Source organism: Embiotoca jacksoni, unplaced genomic scaffold (assembly GCF_022577435.1).
Source record: "Embiotoca jacksoni isolate LCO1_2020_lvr unplaced genomic scaffold, fEmbJac1.0.p SCAF_79, whole genome shotgun sequence".
Taxonomy (NCBI): domain Eukaryota; kingdom Metazoa; phylum Chordata; class Actinopteri; family Embiotocidae; genus Embiotoca; species Embiotoca jacksoni.
In genome coordinates this window covers 72,768-90,182 of record NW_027185435.1, presented here as the reverse complement: position 1 = coordinate 90,182, position 17,415 = coordinate 72,768, and the positions used below count along the sequence as shown (strand labels likewise).

At 44.7% G+C, this 17,415-nt stretch overlaps 1 protein-coding gene across 2 annotated transcripts; it reads right to left on the bottom strand.

Moving 5' to 3' along the window:
• Positions 1-2,662: 2,662 nt before the first annotated feature.
• Positions 2,663-17,355, bottom strand: LOC138215678 (glutamine-dependent NAD(+) synthetase-like). Of its 2 annotated transcripts, XR_011179752.1 has the most exons (22): positions 17,167-17,355; positions 15,164-15,224; positions 14,919-15,035; positions 14,683-14,736; positions 14,517-14,606; positions 13,174-13,225; positions 12,944-13,032; positions 12,696-12,813; positions 11,563-11,694; positions 11,372-11,443; positions 10,689-10,813; positions 10,567-10,615; positions 10,381-10,483; positions 8,397-8,565; positions 8,098-8,233; positions 7,628-7,734; positions 5,808-5,939; positions 5,591-5,660; positions 3,672-3,800; positions 3,409-3,585; positions 3,101-3,307; positions 2,663-2,940 (listed from the first exon to the last, which is right to left on the bottom strand). XR_011179752.1 is itself a non-coding variant. In XM_069177956.1 (21 exons), exons 1-21 carry the CDS (start codon positions 17,249-17,251, stop codon positions 3,251-3,253), a joined length of 2,124 nt encoding a protein of 707 aa, XP_069034057.1. In that variant the 5' UTR covers positions 17,252-17,355; the 3' UTR covers positions 2,663-3,250. The 2 variants fall into 2 exon arrangements, 1 of the variants encoding a protein (XP_069034057.1); XM_069177956.1 differs by having other exon boundaries at positions 2,663-3,307.
• Positions 17,356-17,415: the final 60 nt, after the last annotated feature.

Genomic DNA, 17,415 nt, shown 5'->3' with positions numbered 1-17,415 from the left:
ATTTGCTCTCCAGCACGTTTGACATCGTCGGAGCTGCAGCTGGACAAATAAACCAACTCAGACATAATGAGGAGGACTTGTTACTGTGGCAGGTCTGTTTTTATATCCACATATATGCCACATGACTGTCCTTGACTAATAAAAAATAAAATAAAACTGTTTATAAAAGAGTTCGTAGCTTCAGGTCTGTAAAATGGTTCTGATCCAGAAGTGTCTTCAGCTGCAATACCAGCGAGTGCCACTAGAGGTCGGCTCCAAAAAGCCTCCGGCTCCATAGACTCCCATTCAACTTCTCTCATCAAATCCAAAGTGAATAAAATGTGTCCATCAGTTATCTCGGTGTTGTTAGCTAAAGTCACTCCTTCTTATTAGTTTTCTGGAGGTCCATCTGAAAATAATCCCTCATTCATTAGAAAAGAAGATTCAAGAAGACCTGTTTTTGGGGGCGTGTCTGTTTGATTGACAGGCCTGTGGTGCAGTCAGGTTACAGCTATCGGTGGGCGGGATGTAGTATCGTCAGGTTTCCGATCAGATTGGTCAGATCCACCGCTGGCTCCTCCCCCAGCTCGTCCAAATATGGTCACTTCCTGCTCCAAACCGCTCCGAACTAACAAAGATGGTGACGGACAGAATCTGAACTGGAGGATTCATAACGTTCACAAACCAACGATGACATCACTGATGGATGATGACATCACTGATGGTTGATGGATGATGACATCACTGATGGATGATGGTTGATCCTCAGCCGTCACACAAGCAGGTCTCATAACATGAGTTTTATTGAGACTTTTAACTTGCTTCATGATTGTATTCACTGAAACAAGCAGGTAGTTAAATCCTCTGCTGACATGCAGCATGCGGTTCAGTCCTCATGTGACTGACTGTTTACATCTCTCACACACACACACACACACACACGCACGCACGCACACACACACACACACACAGACAGACAGACACACACACACACACACACACACAGGATGCTCCCCGTTTCCCTACATTAAAACCTCAGGACACTTTTTCTAATGAGAGCTCCCACAATGCATCTCTCAGTCTTTGATGCCAGTTTCTAATGAAACAGACTGTGAATGTAGTCTGGAAGGTTTCACAGCGACTCTGAGAGCAGACCAATCAGAGACCAGTGTCAGTAACTCTAGGTCTGGTAAAACCGGGGTACTTACAACCCCTCATAACCAAACAAATTCATGAAATAATATATCAACAGAAGTGAATCAATACTACTTCTTAAATAAATAAAAAACAGAACATCACATTGATTTATTTTGTCTCAGAAACTTGGCTGCAGCAGGAAGAATATGTCAGTCTTAATGAATCAACTCCTCCCTGTCATATTAATAATCACATACCTCAAAGTTGTGGTTGGAGTCTTCCACTCAAGCTCATCGATGAAACCGAGACGTCAACTTAGTTATCACTCACTAGAAAGCTTTTCTCTTTGTATCTCAGACCAGAACAGTGAAACACACAAAAATAGTTCTATTTACATTTAACTCATTATTAGACTCTTAAAATGTAGATGAACCCACTCAGTTATAATCACAGCCTCCATCTTGTTCTGATTTATGGTGCAGAAACTGGTCATTTAATAGTTCCCTTAAACACTTGTTTGTCTGACTATTTTTGACTTCCACGTGGAGATGCTCCCTCTCCTCTCCTCCCACACGTGGGTCATCCTGTTGATGGTGCTGCAACCTCTCTGGGTCCGACACGCCACAATGAAAAAGACCATAATAAATCAGAGGAGGCTGGTTCCTTGGTACAATGTGCAATAGTGAAAGTAAAGTAATGTAACTTATTACATTCCATTACTTTTCTCACAAATGTTGTTGTCTGAACAGTAAAGCTGAAAAGTCCTACAAACTAAATGTGAAGGAGTCGGTTTAAACCTGCCAACAGAACTAAACACTGAATACTGTCAACATTTTGTTAAAGTTCTTTAATAGAACTTTAATTAAGATTAAAATGGTTTGATTTTAAAGCACAAATCACAGATCAGAGCTCAAAAATGTTGCTGAAACTTTTTTAAATTCATCTTAATCTTTGGATCAGTCTCAGAGTAATTCATTGATTTGATTGGCAGACGAGAGGCGGTGTGAATTTAACAGAACCAATCAGAAACAAGTTTCATCCTGAATGAACAGAGTCTGTTCAGACGGAGACAGAAGACGTTCCTGCAGGAAAAAGTATGCAAAAAAACTGAATTAATATTACTTTCAAAATAAAAGCTGTTTACCAAAGAGAATATATTCTAACGTAACCCATTTGTAATCACCAACATTTTGAAATGTAACTGTCAATTATTATATATTTTTTCTCAGTGGCTGATTTCAATTACTTTTATTTTGTAATTTAATAACTTAACTTGTTAAATGTTACTACATATTCCACAACATGGTATATTAAAGAGCCACCAACACTAACTGTAGTCTTTCATTAAACAAAATATACAGACTTGTGAGATCTTGAAACATTTTCAGAGCAGAGACAACATTGTGTAACTTTACCTAAAACATGATATGTAGTATGAGGTGGGATTATAAGAGTAAAATACCCAAATATTTAGTTATCTGAAGTAAAACCATAGCTTGAAAGACTTTCATGTTATTAATAACAAACAGGCAAACTGAACATCATGTATGTTTCAGGTTTATTTGAAATACAATCAGAGGATTGTAGTACAGAAAATTAAATACTGCATTAAGGTCTGTTTATAGAGAACGAGAGTTCAAAACATCTGAAGAGTTAAAGTCCTGTAGTCCTGCATCAGGTTGTTAAGAAAGGGGATAAATGTGAATTAAAGCTGATGTTTTCAGTGCTGCTGGTTTTTATTGCTGAATAGTCGCTGAGCCACATCCACGATGAAGAAGTCTGTAAGTCCAAGTCGTGGCTTCAGTCACACTGATCGAGGTTACACTTCCAAATCAGAAAGAGAGGTAAAGATTTACAATGAGGGTACATTAATTAAGCTGAATGTAGTAATCAGCATCAACTCACTCTTAATTAAACATTACAGAATTAAAAAATATTCCTATATTTCATGCAGCAGCCTCACAGACTTCTGATGATCTCTTACCAACATTCAGGAATGACGGTTTGTAGAGGAAAGGACCGACAGATTAGTTAAACAACTTCACTGAATCAGAACAAACGTTCCACAGAGGATTCACTGGATCTGAGCAGAAGCACCAGATAATGTCTGTGATGTGTCTCCGTGGAGACGGACTCAGACTGAAGAGCTCAGCTCCTCACTGCTTCGGGGGTTTGCTGCCGTCTGGGACACCTGTGGGGAATAAAACAGAAACCTCTTCTTGAAGCTGTTCATTAAAGTCATGTCAGCCATCACCTCTTCTTCTCTGTCTGATTTTCCCGCTCTGTGATCACCTGCTCGTCGATGCACCTGAACTGCCAGTTCCAGCGTGTGTTGTAGAGGAAAGGTCGGAGGTCGAAGCGGTTGTCGTCGGGACCGTAGCTCTCGGCGTGGTAAGCCGGCGTCACCGTGGTCATCTTGTGGCGGTTCACCGAGTACATCCTGAAGAAGTGTTTCACTTTCTGGGCCACCTGAACGAACACGACCACACACACGACTCATTCTCAGCGTTTCCATGACGACAGTGACGTGTCACAGCGTGACGGCGCTGACTGACCTCTGAGGGGGACAGAGCATCCCTCCACAGGTGGAGGAGTTTACAGAACATGCTGAACGGGCCGCACTTGGAGATCTTCCTCAGGCGTCCGATCACAGACAACTCGGAGTACGTCATCCCCATGTCGGCCTGCAGGGGGCAGAGTGGTGGTTAGAGACAGAAAGGCAGAGCTGCTGCTCACAGACCGACGTCAGCTGTCAGGGGCAACTTCTGCCAGACGGAAGTACAAACTTTATATGTCACACAAACAGAGACCTGATGTGAATATAATGAAGTGTTTCTGCGTGAGTTAGAGGTCATCCTGTTACCAGTCTGACAGATCAGAGCGCCACATCCTGGAACTTTGGCTTCCAGCGAGTCCTTCGCCGTGAACTTTAATGCAAAATATCAGTACAAAACCAAACTACCAGAGTTATATGATTTTATAAATGATGATGATTATTTAAAGCAGTTAGTTCAAAGCAGAAGTTTCCAGAACCTCCTGCGGTTCTCCGATGCTGACGATGCAGCATGTGGGATTGTTTTCCTCCAGAAGGGGGCGTGGTAATGTCGCTCTGATCTTTTTCATGTTTAGTGACATCAGTTATTAGAGCCCGAGCACCGAGCATCGGTGTGAAGCCCTGTTGTTGTTTTTCATCAAAATGTTCTCATTCTTGGACGTTCTTCTTCTTACGTGAAGTGATTTTCCTTTTTGGACTCTTCATCATATTCAAAAACTCATGAACGTGGAAACACATTTGTCTCCCGGTGAAAAATTTCGTGCCAAACGTCTCGAGAGCGCCCCCTACAGAGATGCCCCGGCGGCCACATTTACCTAAATTCACGACATCCGGTGGACACGTGTATCACACCTGGACGCACTAAAAAGTGACATCGCACCGTTACGTCAACTCGACAGGAAGTCCACCATTTTGAATTTAGTCTCCATTTTGGGTGATTCTGACACGTTGTAGTTTGTCGAACTCCTCCGAGGGATTTTGTCCGACCGACTTGAATTTAGTTTCTATGGATAGAAAACATGTTTGGGATTAAAAGTTATCAAAATAATTTGTTTTCATCGACGTGTGTGCCCGTAAGAGGCGGCCATTTTGAGATCTCGCCATGAAACTAGGAGTTTCTTTAAATCTTATGTACATGGACCGACCTTCTCCAAACATCACAGGTATGATAACAGCCCCGCCCTGAAGACCCCTGTGGGGGAATATTCGCTCATAGTCATAGCGCCCCCTGTTGGCCACTGGAAATGACACTTTTCATACTTTCACATTCTACGTCGAGCTGGTTGATCCCATGAACCTAAAGTCGGGTCACAATAACCTAAACATGTAGTTCGACTTTGTCAATGGGCATCGCCGTGACGATGCGGCAAAGTTTGATGTCTCGCTGTGACACAGGAAGTTGATGTTTAAGGTCAAAGGATGGTTGACACCTCACGAAACGTGTCACATACATCCGGCTTGGTGAGACAATACATCTGATGTGTTTTGCGAGTGGGCGTGGCCAAACGGCTCGCCAGCGCCCCCTGCTGGAGACTGGAAAGGAGACAAAAATAGCAACTATAAGCGGGGATACGCGGTCCGTCGCGCGCTGCACATCGGGGAGGCGGCGCGCGGGAGTGCGAGGGACCATACATCACTGCTTGCAGTTTTAATTGATCATATGATTGGCCATATGAATATATTGATAAGCCACTGAGTGATGAGGGTCACACTGATGTGTTTGATCAGTCAGATCTCTCCGTCGCCACGTCACTCTCATCCACTCAAAGTCTCATTGTAGTAGTTCAAATAAAATGAACTCTCAATCAGAAACTATTTAGTTATTATCTATTTCTATATAAATGATCTAAAACTTCCCGGGGTGACATCAGCTCATTGCAGCAGTAACGTGACTGCTGGGGCCTTTTGACGGTGCCTCACCTCGTCTGTCTGTGACACCTGTCCGTCCGTCAGCGGCTCCAGCTCGGCGGTGGGCGGAGCTGCCAGGATGCTGCAGAGGAAACCACAACCGCTGACAAACTGAACTGAAAACCACACGAGATGCTCCGCTCTCACCAACCGACTTCTGTGTGAAACGATGCATGTTTCTCCTGCAGGTATGTTACCACGCCGACAGAGTTCAGTCAGCTGAGCTCACCCTCTCAGAGCAGGAAGCTGGAACTGCTCCACACAGTACAGCAGGAAGCTCTTCAGGTCCGTCTTGCTGACGCCTCCGATCGGGTTGATGTCAGCACTGGAGCAGTCGTATTTGGTGAAGTAGCCCGTCAGGCTGAGGAGGAACCGTCAGAGAACACATCAGATAATCAGATCGTGTTTTAGTGGACCAGTACCAGCAGTGTTGCATCATCACGTGCAGCACAGTTCATGCTGCGGCCATTTTAAAATGTGTTTTCTCTTCATGAGTCCCCCGTTTCCAAAAAAGTTATGACACAAACAAACATAAATAAAAACAGAAGAGGATGATTTGCAGATCACATAAACGCATATTTAATTTAAAATAGACCAAAGACAACATATCAAATGTTGAAACTGAGAAAATGTATTGTTTTATAAAAAATATCTGCTCATTTTGAATTTGATGGCAGCAACACGTTTAAAAAAAGTTGTGACAGTTTGAACAAAAGACTGGAAAAGTTGTGTAACGCTAAAAGAAACACCTGGTGGAACATCTGACAACTAATCAGGTTACCATGGCAACAGATCAGTAACATGATTGAGTATAAAAGATGATTTCAGAGAGGCAGAGTCTCTCAGCAGTGAAGATGGGGAGAGGTTCACCACTCTGAAAGACTGTGTTGGAAAATAGTTCAACAATCTAAGAATAATGTTCCTCAACGTAAAACTACAAAGAATTAGTGGATTTCATCGTCTACGGTTCATAATATCATTAAAAGATTCAGAGAATCTGGAGAAATCTCTGAACACAAGGGACAAGGCTGGAAACCAATATTGGATGGTGGTGATCTTCGGGCCCTCAGGCAGCACTGCATTAAAAACACACTATTCTGGAGTGGAAATCACTGCATGGGCTCAGGAACACTTGTGAAAACCATCGTCTGTGAACACAGTTCATTGCTGCGTCCACAAATGATGTTCAAACTCTCCAAAGAAGAAACATGATCCAGAAACATGATCCAGAAACACTGCAGCAGATTTCAACATTTTATATTTTGTTTTCAGTCTATCTGCAATAAAATATGAGTTTATGTGATTTGCAAATCATCATATTCTGTTTTTATTTACATTTCACACAGCGTCTCAACTTGTTGGTTGTAGCACTGTTTCATCGACTGCTTCATTATGAAACACGTCTGCACTGAAGCTCCTTCATTTGATAGTTTAAACAGTTCAGATGAAGTGAATCCTCCCTGGTGGTGCCGTCACGTAGAGAAGTGAAGTTCTGCTCACCGTCAGGTTACCGTCGACTGAAACACACCAGCAGCTTCACCAATGAGCCCAAAATATTCTGAGCCCTCACTGATGAAGCAAATAATCTGAAGCCGGCTGCACACGTGACGGTCTGCAGGGCCGCTGAACAGTCGGGTAGCAACATACGCTCAGACTACCGGGTCTAAAGGGCTCGTGTGTCTCAGGAGGATGTTCAGGAACAAGTCGGATCAACTACAGCTTCATCATGCAGGGGCGACGGCGGTGGAGCCGACAGGGGGGCAGACAGGGGGGCCGACAGGGGGGCAGACAGGGGGGCCGACAGGGGGGCCGACAGGGGGGCAGACAGGGGGGCAGACAGGGGGGCAGACAGGGGGGCAGACAGGGGGGCCGACAGGGGGGCCGACAGGGGGGCCGACAGGGGGTCAGACAGGGGGGCCGACAGGGGGGCCGACAGGGGGGCAGACAGGGGGGCAGACAGGGGGGGCCGACATGTCACTCAGTGTTTGGTCTCATGAAGGTATTTATGTTTCATTTATGGATTTAATTTCAGAAAGAATAATTCATCACCTCTCATCTACGTTGGCAGAACCCAGAACCAGCAGACCACCAGGCTGGCCGCGGGACCACAGACCCAGCTGGGCAAACAGGTAGGCCAGAACCATCCGGACCCGGGCCTAGAACACACACACACACACACACACACACACACACACACACACACACACACACACCGGAAGTGAATAAGAGTGTGACTGATAGAATCTACTGAGTCACACTGTGGTCAAAGTGTTAGAGAGAGAACTGAAACAAAGAGTGAAGAAGAAGAAAGTAGATAGACAGAGAGACGGAGAGACAGAGGGACAAAGAGACGGAGAGACAGAGAGACGGAGAGACACAGAGACGGAGAGACAGAGACAGAGGGACAGAGAGACAAAGACGGAGAGACAAAGGGACAGAGAGACGGAGAGACTGAGAGACAGAAAGACAGAGAGACGGAGAGATGGAGAGACAGAGACAGAGACAGACGAGTGTCTGACCTGCACGTTCTGCAGAGCCAAGTTCTCTCTGTGACTTCCTCCATTAGCACGAAACTGAGGCCGCCGCCCAGTAACCACGGAGAAGATACCCAGAATGCCTTTCACCGCCATGTCTATGTTAATGTTCATGTGTGTGCTGCAAACCGAGACACAGAACACGCATGAAGACGCGTGAACACAGTATAATGATTGATCAGCAGATACTCACCATGATTATCATTATGATTATCATTATTATTATGCTGATGATGCTGATGACGATGATGTTGATGATGATGATGATGATGATGCCGGCCTACCTCCCGATCTGAGCCGCCAGGTCTCTGGCTCTGCTGCAGGTGTCCTCGGAGGAGTTTTCACTGGCCATGTAGCAGGTGGTGAGGACGCGTCCACAGAGCTCAGTGGGGAGCAGCGGACGGTAGGAGGCGTCTCCAACCAGCCGGCGGACGTCCTGCAGGACCTGGGGGTCTGACGGGGGGGACGGGGGTGAGGTGGGAGAGGACGGGGGGGCTTCTTTACAACACAGCCTCAAATACTTTTATAGATATTTTAATTTGGTAAAAAGACTCACTAACATCAAACTGTGAAGATTCATGACCCAAAGACACAAAAATCTAAATCTCACACACGCCTGCTTCTGAGCCTCACACATGCCCAAGCCTCATTTCCACCACAAACACAAAGGTGATACAGAATTTAACTGTCACACTTCCACGATTAACATCAGTCTTTACTACTGAAACCGATTTTACTCATTAAAGTACTTCACAGTTGATGAAAAATCTCACAGGCAAACATCACTCATTTAAAATGAATATTTGATATCATCATCATGACATCACACCGTGCTCATCACTAGAAATATCACTCCACCTCCTCAGTGGGGAAATAGAATTAGAATAGAATTTCATATACTATGTAATATAATGTAGTTTCTACTTGTTATAGTTCTATTTAATGACCCATTTGGTGAAGTCGGGTCTCTTTTGGTCCTTTTTGGTCGCTCTGAGCACCCGTACCGTAACACCACGGATAGTCACGCACTTACAATCCTAGAGGAGGCTAGCTGGACCGGTTTGGTTTGAACACATGACACGGAGCTAAAATGTTAAAAACACATGAGTCCATGGATATCTTTGTTCATCAGATATCTTTGTTCATCAGATATCTTTGTTCACCAGATATCTGTGTTCATCAGATATCTTTGTTCATCAGATATCTTAGTTCATCAGATATCTTTGTTCATCAGATATCTCTGTTCATCAGATATCTTTGTTCATCAGATATCTCTGTTCATCAGATATCTTAGTTCATCAGATATCTTTGTTCATCACATATCTTTGTTCATCAGATATCTTTGTTCATCACGTCTTTGTTTATCAGATAGCTTTGTTCATTGGATATCTTTGTTCATCAGATTTTATCAGATATCTTTGTTCATCACATATCTGTTTATCAGATATCTTTGTTTATCAGATATCTTTGTTCATCACATATCTTTGTTTATCAGATATCTTTGTTCATCAGACATCTTTGTTCATCAAATATATCTTTGTTCATCAGATATCTTTGTTCATCGGATTTTATCGGATATCTTTGTTCATCAGATATCATCCAGGTTGTGTTGTTGTTGTTGTCGTTGTTGTCGTGAGTGATTGTGATAGTGTGTGTGTTTGAACCCTGCAGGTTGTTTTCAGGTTATTTTCTCGACCTCCACATTTAAGCTCATATCCTGGTTGTTGTTGTTGTTGTTGTTACCCATTCATGGTGTATCTTGTTTTTTTCAGGACAGTCGAGCTGATCCTTTCCTTATTTAATTTGATAACACCTAGAGATGTTTTATATTAGTGTTGTGGAATTGTTATGTTTGTGGAGATATCTTGTGTAGAGTCAGGTGATGAACCCCATGTTGGAGACAGTAGAGGTCAGCTGTGATTTAAAAACTGGACTAACTGAAGAGTGCTTGTGGAACAGAGAAACAACAGATATGATCAGAAAGGCTCCGTTCTGCTCTTGATGTTGATATTCAGGACGTTGTGACGCGATCAGGACTTTGGGAATCATTTCATTAAGAGCAGCGAGGGAGGAGATGAGGGGAACGACGACGCAACTTCAACTCTGACTTTCTCTGCAACGCTTCGTCACACAGACGAGACACCGATATTTCTGGAAAGCTCGAGTCGTGCAGAGTCACCAGAGAAATGTTGCATCGCTCTGTGACGAAAACTCGCTGCTCTATTGAAGCGAGAAGAAGAGGAGTGAATGAAAGAGCAGCGTACTCACTGCCATCCTGGACGGCCTGGCAGAGCAACACACACATGGAGTGGACGATACAGGCGGTGGAGGAGCTGTCCACGCCGCCGCTCAGCGGCAGCAGGAAACCAGCCTGGAACCACAACCACAACCATCACAGTCTAAAGAGTCTCCTCAGCGTTAGTTAGTGTCTCCTACAGCAGAGGTCCTCCTCACCTGACCGCTCCTCCTCAGGTAGTCCCACAGCCAGCAGGCCGGCCCTAGACTGGACAACAGCTGGCAGCTTCACTTTCTGGTGTTTGTCAAGAATAAAAAACTGAACTGAATGTCTGTCATACCTGATCTCCTCCTCTGGTGTGTGGAAGAGCCATCTGATTGGTTGGTGGGTGGGGAGGTGGACATCATCACAGGTGGACAGAGAGAAGTCCACTTTGATCCTGTGACACGGTTTAGGCTCCGCCTCCTTCGACAGAGAGAAAGTGACACTTATGATAAAAAAATTAAATTAAAAAAAGAACAATGACATTTTGGAGCCACTTGATGGAGTCAGGAAAAATATCTGGACTGAAACAAATCACGTCAAAGTAAACATGAAAATAATCCCAAACTCACAAATAATACAAATAAATAAATAAAATAAACTATAAAATTATAAAAACTCGTCACCATAAATTACACCTTTAAGAACAAATCTAAGAAAAAACACAAGATCTTGTTGAATGAGGCCCAATTGTGTATCATTATTATTATGATTATAATTATGATTATTATTATTATGAATAAATTCATTATTGTACCTTTGATGAACATCTGGACAACTCTAAGAGTAAACCGTCGGTTACCACGGTGAGACTGATGTCATCACTGTGATGTTCAGCAGGTAAAATGTCGGTCGTGTTCACGCTCCTTCTTTATTTGGTGAAAGGAATTGAATGTGTGAGCTGATCGCAGCTGCTGATGTCGGAAGGTAAAAATCAGCGAAAGCAAACCAAAAGCAGCGGTGCATCATGGGAAGTCTCACCATGCGAGGCTGACACACTTCTCCTCTGTAGCTTCGAACATCCTCCAGATCCAGAGTGGCTGTAATCACCTCCTGCAACACAGAATCAGATCAGAGACACACGGCCGTGGAAGCAGGAGGGTTCTGGATCTGGTCCTGGTCCTGGTCCTGGTTCTGGTCCTGGTTCTGGTTCCTGTCTCATCAGTACGTACCACATCGCTGAGGGAGAACTGCGCTCCCTGAGCCACGATGTCTCCGTTGATGGCCACCATGGCACAGCCGTCGTAGTAGACGCGGTCTCCATCGCAGCCCCGCTGGTTGGCGTACAGGTAGATGCCTCCGCTCTGTAACCATGACGATAGAGTCAAACTACAGCGTTCAGACAAGCAGTGAACCACCGGGACAAAGTTGATCATCATCAGGTCCTGAGTTCCACCTGTTGTTGTTGTTGTTGTTGTTGTTTCACCTGAAACTATCAGACACAACATCACAGTTTAGGAAACATTTCTGGGGAACAGAAAGAATCAGGTGAGGAGGAGGAGGAGTGAGGAGAAGGAGGAGTGAGGAGGAGGAGTGAGGAGAAGGAGGAGCGAGGAGTGAGGAGAAGGAGGAGTGAGGCGGAAGAGTGAGGAGGAGGGGTGAGGACGGGGAGTGAGGAGGAGGAGTGAGGAGGAGGGGTGAGGAGGAGGGGTGAGGAGGAGGAGTGAGGAGGAGGAGGGGTGAGGAGGAGGGGTAAGGAGGAGTGAGGAGGAAGAGTGAGGAGGAGGAGGAGGAAGAGTGAGGAGGAGTGAGGAGGAAGAGTGAGGAGAAGGAGGAGCGAGGAGTGAGGAGAAGGAGGAGTGAGGAGAAGGAGGAGTGAGGCGGAAGAGTGAGGAGGAGGGGTGAGGACGGGGAGTGAGGAGGAGGAGTGAGGAGGAGGAGGAGTAAGGAGGACAAGTGAGGAGAAGGAAGAGTGAGGAGGAGTGAGGAGAAGGAGGAGTGAGGCGGAAGAGTGAGGAGGAGGGGTGAGGAGGGGGAGTGAGGAGGAGGAGTGAGGAGGAGGGGTGAGGAGAAGGAGGAGTGAGGCGGAAGAGTGAGGAGGAGGGATGAGGAGGAAGAGTGAGGAGGAGGAGGAGTGAGGAGGAGGAGGAGTGGTGAGGAGGAGAAGATGAAGAGATGAAGATGAAGACCAGTTCCTCATCATGGTTTGATCCTCCTGCACCGTAGTCTCAGAAGGTATTAATCTCCCCTCGTATATCAAAGTGCTCCTTGTTCTGATGAATAAGACTCCAGTGTGACGGTTGTGAATGTTGGACCTCCTGCTGAGCTCCTGCTGAGCTCCTGCTGAGCTCCTGCTGAGTGTTACCTTGGTGGTGGCGGACCGGATCAGGTCCAGTCTCTGCTCCGCCTTCCGGAGCTCGTGGTGGCTCGCAGACGAGTTGGTGAAGATTTCCACTCCGTCCAGACCCATCTGGACATGTGGACTGAGGAGGAGAGCAGATTCAGTCATTGTACCAACACCTCCTCTACGGTCCGACACCTCCTCCACGGCCCGACACCTCCTCTACATTACCGACACCTCCTCCACGGGCCCGGTATCAGCCTCCTCTCTACCTGCTGGGGCTCCAGAGCTCGGCGCAGATCTCCGTGCCGATGCAGGTGTCCTTGGTGGACAGCACACAGTCTCCGAACGGGACGGTGTCCTGAAGAGGACGGAGACACGGGGCGATAAAAACAGAGCCTGAAGACATATTCACTAATGAAGGTCCGTTTCTGAAACAGTGATGTTGTCCTCGGTCTCAGCACAGAACCCGTCTGTCCTCTCTGAGGAGAGAATCTTTTACCTGGCCGGTAACCTCCTGGATCATTCTGGGCAGAAAATACTCCTCCACCTGCCTTCAGGACACAAACGGAGAGAAACCATCATGAGATGTTATTTCACCAAGCTGAGTTACAGTAGACGTGTTGGTTTATCTTCTACTGCAGAGGAAAAAAATCAGACTGTTTCTAAAAGAGTTCGTAGCTTCAGGTCTGTAAAATGGTTCTGATCCAGAAGTGTCTTCAGCTGCAATACCATGACATGCAATGACATTTAATTGGTCAAGTACTTTTTATGCTTGTTGGATTTTGAGGAGGAATCTGTGGAGTTTTAAGTGAGTTTTTTGTGGAAAATTGTGGGAATCAAAAGAATTCGCAAGTTGAGAAAGAAACTTTTTTTTTTTTATTACATTACATTTCATTTCATTTTTTATAATCACTACCTGATAAAGGAATAAATGTGTAATCACTTCCTGTGATAATAATCCTGCTGCACATCACAAAGAAATTTAGTTCTAATCTTTATTTATTTTTTGAACTTAGAACGATGGAGATAAAAGCTCCTAAAAGCTCCTAAAAGGTCCTAAAAGGTCCTAAAAGCTGCGTATGTTTCCAGAACAGAGCGTCTGTGACTGGAATATAGAAACAAGGACTACATCAGCCTTTCAAAATAAGAGCTTTAGATGCTGTTTAATTCATGTTCATTCAACACATAGACCTGCTGGATGAAACCAACAAAGAGACGTCTCTGACAACTGGACGTGTGGAGAAAACTCATTTAACATCCAGTAATATGGAATCACTTCCTTTGATCACAAACATTTAATCATCATTTTAATGTGAAGAACACATTTCCCACAAACCCCGTCACTTCCTGTTTGTCCTCTTGTTCTGGTGAACAGTTTTATTTAGTGATGAAAACAGGAGCAGAAACTTTCTGAGTTATTGTTGTTAATAAAGACAGTCTAGTTTGAAAAGATTTACTTTATGCTGTAAATACTTTCAGCACAGATTCTGATGACGATGATTTTTGCGAAAATATCGCATGAATTAAAAAAATGTCAAGCTCCCGCAAATATTGTAGAGTTTGCTTGGATTTGTGTTAATTATTGCGGTTTCCTGGAGGGAGTGATTAATAATGAGAACCGGAGCCACAATAACAACAACAATTTCAAGTGATTCTAAACAAATAATCAGAGGAACAGTTTGGATGATTCAATGAGGAAAACTACCTTTTTCATACCCAAAGATCAAGTGTAAAATTCACTAAAAATGAAAGTAATAAAACCTTAAGTCACTTTCTAATATATGTAAAAATACATGAATCCTCCTTCTATTAAACCCGGAGACACAAAGACGTGTGACCAACCTGCGCTGCCTCCAGGGAGAGAACCAGCGCAGCTCTCGGTAGTTTCCGTAGTTCGCCATCGCCATCTTCGGTCGGATCAGCAGGATCCTCCTGGAGAAACAGAAGCTCAGCGACGCTGTGCACTCACAGTCCCTTCGGCTACCTGGGGACAGGTGGGCCGACCTACCTGTTGAGGAACAGGACCCGGCAGTTGTAGCGCACGTTGTGGTGCATGATGGGCCTGATGGGACACGATGGGACATTTTAGGTGAAGACGTCCTAAACGTCAACGAGAACGACCGATTCACGTTTTCAAAAAGATTTATGTGGTACTGACAGCTACGCCGCGCTACCTCCTGCTGCCACTAGGTGTCTCACTCTGCCTTAAAGACAGACACTGACTGTCTACAGCAGAACACTCACATGCCCACGTCACAGATGATGTCCTGGGTGATGGGAGCCTCCAGAAGCGAGCGGAGGACCTGGAAGCTGTGGAGCAGCGTGTCCGACTCGTAGAAGTGGTCCGCGCAGCCGAACCCGCTGCCGGACACGAGGGAAGCACAAACGCACTGAAACCTCCGCAAACGGGAACATCGCCGTACAACAGGTATTTAAAATGGAAACATACAGCACATATTATGGGACGGTGGCATGTTAGCGAGACGTACCAGATCTCCAGCTCCGGACCCAGTCTGTATTTGGCTCCATGAGCTTTGGCCATCTCGATACCTGCAGAGAAACAGGCAGACGGGAGGGATTCACACCAACAACCTCTTCACTCCAACACATCGGGCTCAGACAGGTGTGCAGAAGGTACCGCTCGAATGAGCCGAGGCTGCAGCAGGATGTTGACTCCCAGCATCACACGTAAACAGGAGGGACAAATCCATCCCATCATTACACTTCTTTCAACGTGAGTCTCTTCAGAGGATTCAACAGATTCATTCCTGGACTGATGAGTTTTTACACAGAAGTCGTCTAACATGAAGTTCAGCACAACTGTAACACATAAATCCAGAGTTTGGAGTCTTTTCGGGTAACGGTAGGATTTTTACACATGCAGACATTATTATCATTATTATTATTATTATTATTATTATTATTATAAAGTCCAAGAGTCGTATTCACAAAGATTTTCAAAAACTCTCTAAATCCTCAGAGATTCTCACTGAGAATAAAAACTACTGAGGAGAGATTCATGAACCTTCAGAGACTCTGAGTCTCTGGTCCACCCCGTTGCTAGGCGACGAAGCCTTTTAAAAGATGTGATTGGCTGATAAAAAAAAAAAACTGCCGACCGGACAGCGACCTCCAGTGGAAGTTAGATGAAGTGCGTGTTCGTGTGATGACTGCTGATGAAGGTTGAACAGACTCCAGTCATTTCTACACTCAAACATCTTCATCACTTCATGTCTGAGGAAGAAACTCTTCATCTTAAAGTCCTCCTCCCTGATCCGGACAGCTGATCTCCTGAGGAGCTCTCTGAACAGGTTTCATCTTTAAGGATCTACTCTGAACTTTAAGAGGAAATTATTAGAAAACGTCACAACTGGAAGAGTTTTCTTCGATTTTGGTAAAAGGGGGAACGTCATTCAGCCACTGAGTGATCCTCTAACACACTCTGACATACAAACAATCAGGTCAATAGAAAACTTTAGGATCTGTGTCACTGCAGCGACCTCTGACCTCTGACCTTCATAGTCCGATATGGAGGACATAAGAGCAGCTTACTGACAGCACAGTTATGTTTGATATTAAACATCCCATTCCCAATAAATCAAAACCCATCGATGCTGGATCAGCCAGTTTGCTGATACAAACTTTAACGTCAGCTACTTTTTGAAACATGTTACAAGTTAAAATATGACTAAAATACACAAAATGAATCAATCACACTCAAAAATGAAAGACATTTTCCATCATTTACGTTGGAGTGACTGTTGGACAAAATCAAACATCACCAGGCCTCATATTTATGACCAAATACCTCCATATGGATATTGACTATTATCATGCAACTGATTATCGTTCATTGAGAATGTAATTCCCCATTTCGGTTTGTAGACTTTAATTGAAAGTAAACTGAAGTGAATTGGTTGTATCGCTGCTGCATTTACACATTAGAGATGTTTTATTTTTAGCAGATAAAACCGGGATTCTAATAATGTTTGTTTGGGTTTGTTGACATTTGACTCAGGACTGAATCCAAAATAAGATGTGATAAAAAGAGTTACAATATTACCCCCAAAATGACTTTTGCTTGTGATTTGGTGTGGAGAGTTTCATGTATCTGAACGCATCATGTGTGAACTCCTGTTCCAGGTGGTCCAACTGTTCCTGCTCTGCACAGCTCCAAAGGACCTGCTCATCAGCTGATACAAGGTTCCGGATGGTTTTGCATAAAATCTTGATTTGGAAAATAAGTTTGTGTCAAAACACTGCAGTGGATACATATTTCTAACACTGGGAACTATTAAACATTCAGATGAAGTACTGACCGGAGTACTTGAGTACTACTACCACCTGAGTCCGTGCATGTTAATCTGTGAGCACGTGACCCTGCAGTCTTTAGAAAGTCCCACGTGCTGTTTTTTCAGCTTTTTCAATTCTGCGTGGTTCCGTTCAAACAGAGAGAACATATGAGTGAAGAGTTTCAGGAGGGAACACTCACTCCTCAGGATCCGCTCCGAGTTGCCCTCAAAGTCCAGAACCCACTGGTTCAGCGAGCAGGTCGCCAAAGTCACTTTCCGGCCCATTTCCTGGTTCTGCAGTTGCGAGCCGGTCACGTGGTTGATTGAGTTGATATAAAGTTGGGTTTGTACAGAAGACTGTTGCTGCTGGCTGCCATTACAGAGCAGAGTCCGCCCTGCTTCTTCTTCTGCTGCAGCTGGAGCTGTCAGTCTGAGAGCTACTGCTGCCC

Excerpts from the sequence above, each read along its gene's own strand:
- LOC138215678 (XM_069177956.1), bottom strand. The coding sequence starts at position 17,251 with ATGGGCCGGAAAGTGACTTTGGCGACCTGCTCGCTGAACCAGTGGGTT. Across the intron at positions 10,616-10,688 it reads ACACCAGAGGAGGAGATCAG|TCTAGGGCCGGCCTGCTGGC; the intron begins GTATGACAGACA and ends GCTGTTGTCCAG. Across the intron at positions 8,234-8,396 it reads CTGGCGGCTCAGATCGGGAG|CACACACATGAACATTAACA; the intron begins GTAGGCCGGCAT and ends CTCGGTTTGCAG.